Here is an 8,672-nt window from a genome sequence, read left to right as displayed (position 1 = left end):
TGGCAAATACAAACACAATACAAACATAACCACTCTCAGACCATTCGTGAGAAACATCCTTCAATTTTTTTGAAAGATCCAACTAATGGCTGGCATATATTGCTAATAATCAAAGAGCACGCGGGAATACAAAAGTGGTGTTCGATCTAGTGATCAAGGAGATTAGAACAAAGAAAATAAAAAAATTCATCCGTCGGGCGATAGAGGATTTGAATTTTTCACGGCGAGTCCCCGAACGGGTGCTCTAAATGGGTCGCCCTGCTTGGCGCCAAAAATCAAGAGTCCTTCTCATGCTTGTTGTGATCTCTGTCAAACTGGCCACTTTGCCTCTGAAAGTGCACTCGTTTTGCTGGTGCCAAATTTTCCCTAGAATCACGACGATCATCATTTTTACTACCCCGTTGATCATTTTTGTTGTGATCTCATCTGGCTTTGTTTTACTCTTACAGTTGTCCGGGTGTAGGGAGTTGCAACCAAACCCCCCAACAGCTTTGGTCCAAACTGAAACTGAGAAGGGGCACTTCCCAAAAAAAAGGTGTTCAGAGCTTTCTAAATTCCTTAAACACAGCTGGCAAAAATACTCGTTTGGCTAGCCTCACCTCAGGAGGCGATCATTGCACCGTAACATGTTCTTGAGTAGCAGCCAGACAAAAACCTTGAGACAAGGAGTTGACCACGTCTGCCAAAACAGTTATTTGAAGTTTGCCATGATCAGCCCATGAAACTGACTTTTGTATGAGGAGCTTGTGGAGAAAATTCCCGAGGCCTCATGGCTCCACTTGATTGTGTCCCAGAGCTGGTCGTTTAGCTGTATGTCTTTTTCCAGTAAGCCATCTTTGCAATCTGATCATCTCAGGCTAGAGAGGTTGGGTGTTGTCGTGGGCTAGATCGCCGTTCCAAGTTCCATCTGCAAGAGCTGCTTTCAATGTCCCGTTCTTCCTTCTGGAATGCTTGAACAACTCTAGATATTCCATCTTCAAGGTGCCAGTCCCAGTCCAGGAGCAGTTCCATAAGGTGGCCATTTCTCCGTTACCCAAATAATTCACCTAAAGTTTTGATAGTATTAGTTGCTTCGCTTCTTGGCTATAATTGGTCTTTGCACCAATGTTGCAATGGGTCATCTTGTATATATAATGTTGCTTGAGTTAGATGATTAATTCAGTGTTCTTAGAGATAAAACACTTTGTGCATTCTTGGATTTCTACGTGTGCGATGGCGAATATTGCCTACGTGGTGTTGGTCAATTCATCATGCGTGCAGACTAAGACCTTCGGTGAATGACTTAAATAGTTTTAGGACTAAAATATGCAGTTTTATAGATTTAGAATTAAATTAGACACACTTCCGATTGTTTTAGGACTTATGATGCATTTTACTCTTTCGAATATGTGCAATCTGAAAACTGTATGTTATTTTCTACCAATCAAAAACAATTGGAGTCCTAGCTTTCGCATTTCCAACTAGATGCTTGCAAGCATCAAGAACTAAAATGTTTACCTTCACTTGTTGAGTTGACCGTACGACTAGTTGTACGTAACGAATGGATAGTAGGTCAAATTAGATGGTCATAATACCATTGTCAACTGTAACCATCGAGCCATCTTTTTTAGCCAACAATACTTCTTCAAAAGTAGGAGATAACTTTCTTGGACATTACTTTTGTCACTATTGACGAGATGGTGGGCCAAATTTCAAAAGGAATACTATTTTGTAAAACATGTCCAAGAAAGTTGCTTAAGGACAAGAGGATATTCATAATAGTTTCATCCAATTTCATTTCATAGAAATTTATCTTTAGGGCCCTTTATGTATGGGTTCTTTAAACAACAAAATATTGTCGGGTCTTCTAACGAGAGGATAGACCATTCTTAATGTAGTGATTTTCTCCCAAATGTGGTGGTTTTTTAAATAACTTTTTTCCTTGAAACGTGTTTTGCATCTCAATGAAGCCTGGACATTTTTTTGATAGAGGTCTACACTTATATCCAAAATAAGAGTGCAAACAAAACTGCTTATGCTTTCTTTGGTTCATAGAAAGGCTTATTACAGGAATAAAAAACTTGTAGAAAATAAGATGACATATATCTCAAATCCTATGAGTATGATTAGGAAAAGAGATGTCATTTGGTTCATCATAGGAATTTTTCCATTGAGTCTAGACTATACCTGGCCATCTGTCAGGTCAGGTCGGGCCTACCAAAGCCCGATGCAAAAAACTGAGGCCCAAGCCCAGCCCATCACGCTAAAAGCCCACTGGGCCTCAGGCCGGGCCTCTTCGTTAACGCGCGAATACGACGTATCCAGGCCCGGCCCGACCCAGCCGTCGGGCTTGAAATCTAGGCCCAAGCCCGGCCCATGGACAAGATCAGGCCAGGCCGGGTCGAGCTTTTTTGGGCCGGGTCAGGTCGACCGGGCCGGGCTGCCCATGGCCAGGTCTAGTCTGGATAGGAACCAATCCTATGTAGGAATAGGAATCCATTCCTATGAACCAAAGAGCTTTAAAGGAAAATTTTCAACAAGAATCCTATCCTATATAATTCCTTTGAAATTCCTCCAAACCAAAGAAGGCCTTAGTGCGGGCGATTAACAAAAATTAATGTTGACACTACAAATCAAGGGGTAATCCACTACGATTGTGTTTGATGGAATAACTAGATAAAGTAGTACTACCTCCCGTCCAAAAATAAGTGTCGGTGGGAGTACGCAAGGAGAATATCACGGGTGGAACAATAATTCAGAAAATTGCAGAGTTTGTAATCCATTGATGCAGTAGCCCCTGGTTCCGACATTTCTGCTATCTCATTTCTACAGTATATTGCCGGGAGCAGGGGCAAGCCGGGCGGGCTGACACTAAAATCCTTTGATGACCATAGAACTATGACACTATTTGATAGTTTCACTAGTGGCCGGGGCGCCACCTGGTGGCGCCTCTAGAGGCAAGATTGTGCGTGCTAATCAAGCTGCCACATTTGTTAACATGATTGTATCACACTAGGCTTAGTTTAGTGAGAAGACAAACAACCCAAATGATATGGCAACAGAAATGCGTTACAGGCAATGCACATACACAAATGCATCTTCCTGCTGGGAAAAATAAGACAGCATTACAGAAATGCATAACGGACAGTGCACATGTATAAGAGAGCTTTCTCTACAGCCACCAGCAATGCCACTGTCGCAAAGAACACCAACTCCGCCTGGTGATGCGAGATTGTGTTAAGTACATGAGCTGAACCTTTGTCTATAACAGAATAATTGTCCACTTCAAAAAGTACAAAATGTCACTCTGAATCCTAGCAATAATCTGTACATGCTACTTTTTTCACAATGAATAGCTTACTAACCGATTAGCTGCCCATCATTCATAATAATGTGTACATCTCTCGTGGGAGTTCTTCGCCATTTCTCTTCTACTTTCGGAAGTGTCTGGGCAGACAGTACACAGAAATATCTGTCAATAATCTGCAATCTAGAACCAAATCAAACATCAGAAGGAAGCCGCCGTTCATGGTGCCAAAGTCTCGGCTCGATTAACCAACAATGTTTGAAGCAAAGACCTAATATTGGGCATGCTGAAACTTTTAATGGAGGGAGTAATAAAGTTCCCGCCTAACCCGACTAATGTATCGGCAGTGCAAGAGTTGATAATACACTGTAACTGAATATGCATGACAAAAGGTAAACATGCCATGATTCAAGGGCACAGAAATCAAATTAAGAGTTGATAATGGTTGTATGGAGTACTTGATTATAATCATTTCTGGAACAATACCCTGAGAAGAGAACAAGTATGTGCAAGTACAGCTAGAACAAAAATCGATGGAGGATATCTAACCTTTGTATTTATATGCCCTGTAGAAGTCTGAATTGGATTGTCAATTACTCTTGCTTGATTCATAGACAAGTCCCAAAGCTTGAACGAGTTGTCAGTGGAACCAGATACTATGGTCGATGCATCTACATACTCGACATAGCTTTTAGTCTTTGTGTGGCCAATAACGAGCTCGTATGCCGAAATTCATTATTATGCATTAAAAAGTGTAAAAGACGAGGGAGATTGACAGTAAAACGTATACATACACAGCAGTACCAACGTGAAGAGGAGAGACATTAGGAAGGTGCGTGACAGCGTGAGGTAGATTCCCAAGCGTAAGTATTTTCTCATGTAAACTCTAATCAGTACTACAACTAAGACATCGAGTCAAACATTTTAGCATTGAGTCATCTGAATATAAAAATAATTTTCAAAAACATTTGAAGATTCAAACATTTTAGGCCACACTAATGCATCGAGCACTGTACATATACCAAGATAAAAGGGGGCACTCTACTCTAGACAAACATTTCTAATCCTTTGAAATGCTTGCATGTTCTAGTGCACCTCTGAAATGACACCAAAGGAAGAAACAGAAGAACAATGATTACCAAATAATCTCAAAGCTCGCATGTGATGAATGGGTGCCTCAATCCGCCGAATAGGCAGCGACGGAGTCAATGCCTGCAAGCTAGTGAGGAGCACCAGCAAACCACTGTGAGAAAAAGAAGGGAAAAACAAGCAGTGGAAGGAAACAAGTACATAATGTTCACCCTACCTAAGCAATACACCTAAGTTTACTAATCAAGACATTCACTTACAACAAAGGCCATTCAACAGCTCCAAAAGTCACAAGCCAGAACAAAAGGATGTCAGGTAAGAAATCGTATAACATCCAATTTACTATTACCAATTTCCTTCTTCTTTCTTGTGATGAAATTCACCCAATTCAAGAGATTGCGAACTACTCTCACCAATCCCATGACTCAAGTTACCAATCCATTTATACTTTTTTGTGAGAGGCGTGTTTTAAATAGTTGGCATCCATCTTTTTGAATTCAATATTACCATCTAACCTTCCATGGTCAGACATGATATACAAGTTGAAAGTGAAATAGTTTTCCACTTGGATCGTCTAGTAGTCTTGATCAGATTTTACCTACAAGAGGAGTCATCAGTAAGATAGGAGTTGCCAACAATCATTAATACATACTCCCTCCTTAAAGAAATATAAGCCCTCCGTAAAGAAATATAAGAGGGAGTAATCACTGACTACGTACCTAGAAATTTGACTTCTGATATGTCTTTAAGGCACACATATATCTTCAACCGAAGCAAAACCACATACATATACAGATGTATCTTAGTAAGAACCATCCATCTCCAACTACATCATCAACCGTATCCTGAGATAAATCATCAACTCTGGTCAGAACAAAAGGTCCCGATGTATAGCCTATCTAAATTGATATAAGATCAAACGAAATAAATCTGTGCAAAAATCAAACACTAATCATACTCCACTCAGAGATAATCACATAGTCGAACAAGCGCCCCTTCCGCGTAGCTTAATGGGTTTGATAGCCGAGTATCAGAATATGAGATTCATTGGCAGAGTATGAACCACAAAAAATATTTAGAACTGACAAAAGAAAGGGGATAATATTGCATAATTTTCACCTTTTAAGAGTGCCACCTCATTACAGACATGAACTTTACATGAATTAAAAAGGATTGGTTTCTTTGCTTTAGTTTATCCCTTGTAGAAATATAATCAGTGGCGGAGCCAGGATTCGAGTATAGGGGGGGCCGAGTACATATATTGATCTAATCTCGTTGGTAATTACTCATCGCTGCTACTAAAATTGTCGATCATTGGGGGGGGGGGGGGGGGGGGGGGGGCAGGCCCCTGCTCGTCCCCCCCTGGCTCCGCCCCTGAATATAATGATACATCTACTAATAAATCTAATGGTTCCAATAAATTGTTTTTTTCTGGTTGACAACATGGAAAGTTGTGTCTGAAGTCTGAACTACAACTATAAGGAAATTGATTAAAAGGTGAACAATCATCTACAAAAACATGCATCTATACAGTGCAACAACTGAATGTGTTGTTGCATCTGCTCCAACTTCTTGCTCTCATGCTGAAGTTATCGGTATGTATATACAATAAAATCTATGAAATAGAGACAGCAGAACCTTAATTCCTATAGTATGTAGACATTTGAAGCAAGCAAGTAGCTAACAAATAACTGAATATGAAGCTCCACAGGTCATCTGTTGATCCTGACAACTCGTGGCTTTCTGTTACCTATGGGCATCTACAAAAAGTAATTTTCTTCTAGTATACTACTACCTTGCTTGGCTTAGCAAGTTATATTGGAGGAATCAAGAAGGTACATACATGAGATGAATTTTGAAGAAGGATGACCTCACCTGGCTGAAGGCGCACTGCAAGACGAGGGTTCCTTGCCCCTGGTGGCCTCGACGATCTCCGGCAGCTGGTCCGCGAAGCCGTCGCGAGCGTAGTGGTGCGACCCGGCAATCTACGCATCACAGATCCTCTCCTTTTTCCCACAGAAACCCCAAAGCACCCACTGCAGACTAAAGGATTGGATTCATAGAACACACACTGATTAGCAACGAACACACACATGGAATTGCAGCGGCAGAGGAGGGAGAAAGATAAGATACGTGCACGCCAGGAGATGAGGAGGAGAGAAGTGGAGGGGCCGGCGCTAGGAGATTTCGAAAGAGAACACCACTGGTTCTCCAGATCGCGCCCGGCCGCCGCCCCGACTTCGCTCTGATTTGCGCCGATCTGCCGCCGGCCACTCTGCTCCTCTGCGGTCGTTGTTGCGGCGAAGGATGGGGATGGGAGGACCGAAGGAGGCGGTGGCGGCAACCCTAGCTGGAGCTGGGAGGAGAAAAGGAAAGAGAGCGCTGGGTGCGGGCTGCGACTGCGAGGGCGCCGGCGTTCTGTTTCTTTCCTCCATCGGTACAGTAAAATCGCAACAGTAAAAATTGCCTAGGTGGATAGCGCGAGCGTACGCCCATGATGCGCACCTTGTTGTTTTGCATGTCTGGCCCGTGGGTGGCCTGGGGCCTAGGCCGGTCATGGCTCCGCCACTGGCCGGAGTAATGAGATTTCCAATATACTCGTAGTATTTTTCTATCTTTTTTTTAGAACGAAGGCTCGCGATGAGCCCGGCTTTGAATTAACAAAGCCATCAACCGGTCAGGAATTACAACACAGGAACAAGCACAACGGCCGAACGATACAAGGGAGCACCCTAGGAAGCTTACAACTCAACGCCGAATACTAGCTCAAAACAAAAAGAGAAGCCCAAGCTAGTACACGCCGCCGACCGCAGCAAACAAGAATCGAGAATTGCGAGCAGCATGAGCACAACGAGGACCTGCAGAAACAGAGTGGAGTTGTGGACATGATCGAGTCCAAGGTTGGAGGAAATCAAGCATCTTCCTTTGCTCTCGCCGTAGAGGGACCCTTCCCTCTCGCCTTGGATCGAAAGGCGCCGCCGACGGACATGAGAGACGCTCACCCTAGAGCATGAGAGATGCCGTCCTCGAGTCCTGGAACAGTCACAGAGCACATCCTCCTAGGACATGAGCACACCTCATCTGACACACCAAAGCAACCTAGGACACCTGAAAAATAGCGGGAAAGCCACCGGGAGGAGCCACTGAAGGACGAGCAGCAAGGACATCAGGAGAGGCCGCAGAACGACGAGGAGCAGGAGTCGTCGGCCGCTAAAGAGAAACACCGGGCGTCCACGGCCAGGGACGTGCTGCTACTGCCGGGAAGAGGAACCCTATCCCCTACCGCCGGATCGCAGACGCCGTACCGCCGGAGCTGAGCTAGACACGCCACCGCCAAGGAGCACCGCACTTGAGGGGAGCGGGGACAGACTTCCCTGCGAGCCAGATCAACCACTGCCACCTGATAACCAGGGCCGCCCAAAAACTCCACCTTTGTCGCCCCTCACCCGAACGCACACTCCCCAGGCGGCGCCTCCAAGGAGGGCACAACGCGCAGCGCGCCGTCACCGCCCAATCCAAGAAGGATTTTGGGCTTTCACCCGGGAGGGGAGCGGGGGTGGATAGGGTTGGGATCTCAGCTGCACCTCCAAGGAGGAAGGGCGGCGCCCAAGGGCGTCACTGCTGCCGGGCCGGACCAGCCGACCAGTGGTTTCCCACGGTCCCAAAACCGCACCACCGGGCACCCATCCACACCAATCCGGCGATCGAAGCTGCTGGAACCGGCAAGGATGAGGGAGCTGAAGGGGAGGGGAGTCGAACCTCAGATCTGACGAGGAGGGGGATCTCCACGTCGCGGCCACCACCCGCCGCCGTCCCACCACCCGCGTGGTCGGGAACGCCGGCTAGGACCACCCACGGACGCCGCCAGCCGGGAGGGCGCCGCCGCCGCGCCCAGGGCCGCCGCCCCAGATCCAGAGTCCTCCGCCAGGAACGGAGCGAGCAGGGCCTCGCCGTCACCGTCACCGGCGACCGCGCATGGCTTGCCGGCGGCCACCTCGGGTGGCGACGAGGGGGAAGGAGGTGAGGGGTGGCGGCGCTGGGCGGAAACCCTAGTCGCCCGAGCGGACGACGCGGGGGCTGCGGGGGGGGCGGTGGCTGTACTGCTGCTCGATCGTTTGATCAAACTCTCAACTGAACCGTCAGTATTTTTCTATCTACCAGTATACACGTTTGCTATTCTCAAACAATTGAGAAATAGCTACTGCTCAATGGATGCTATAGCACGCAGATTATGCGCGGATGAATTGAGTGTCTTACTTAGCTTGTTTTGTACCCATAAAATCAGGAATATATGCGT

General features: G+C 45.8%; 1 protein-coding gene across 6 annotated transcripts; it reads right to left on the bottom strand.

Moving 5' to 3' along the window:
• Positions 1 to 2,945: 2,945 nt before the first annotated feature.
• Positions 2,946 to 6,860, bottom strand: LOC125524125. 6 transcript variants are annotated; one of them, XM_048689199.1, is made up of 7 exons: positions 6,251 to 6,860; positions 5,095 to 5,220; positions 4,891 to 4,973; positions 4,426 to 4,505; positions 3,836 to 3,957; positions 3,345 to 3,426; positions 2,946 to 3,197 (listed from the first exon to the last, which is right to left on the bottom strand). In XM_048689199.1, exons 3-7 carry the CDS (start codon positions 4,905 to 4,907, stop codon positions 3,049 to 3,051), a joined length of 450 nt encoding a protein of 149 aa, XP_048545156.1. In that variant the 5' UTR covers positions 4,908 to 4,973; positions 5,095 to 5,220; positions 6,251 to 6,860; the 3' UTR covers positions 2,946 to 3,048. The 6 variants fall into 6 exon arrangements, 1 of the variants encoding a protein (XP_048545156.1); XR_007290556.1 differs by having other exon boundaries at positions 3,345 to 3,469; positions 4,426 to 4,973; positions 6,251 to 6,854; XR_007290558.1 differs by having other exon boundaries at positions 3,345 to 3,469; positions 3,836 to 4,505; positions 6,251 to 6,854.
• Between the last annotated feature and the right edge of the window lie 1,812 nt (positions 6,861 to 8,672).

This window comes from Triticum urartu, chromosome 7 (assembly GCF_003073215.2).
Source record: "Triticum urartu cultivar G1812 chromosome 7, Tu2.1, whole genome shotgun sequence".
Taxonomy (NCBI): domain Eukaryota; kingdom Viridiplantae; phylum Streptophyta; class Magnoliopsida; order Poales; family Poaceae; genus Triticum; species Triticum urartu.
The sequence above is the reverse complement of the archived record's forward strand: the minus strand, read 5'-3'. Positions and strand labels throughout refer to the sequence as shown.

What these genes read in the sequence shown, in the direction of transcription:
- LOC125524125 (XM_048689199.1), bottom strand. An exon ending in CAGGGCATATAAATACAAAG is followed by an intron (nt 3,427 to 3,835) that starts GTTAGATATCCT and finishes CTGTCTGCCCAG; the next exon opens with ACACTTCCGAAAGTAGAAGA. An exon ending in GAATGATGGGCAGCTAATCG is followed by an intron (nt 3,198 to 3,344) that starts GTTAGTAAGCTA and finishes TCGCATCACCAG; the next exon opens with GCGGAGTTGGTGTTCTTTGC.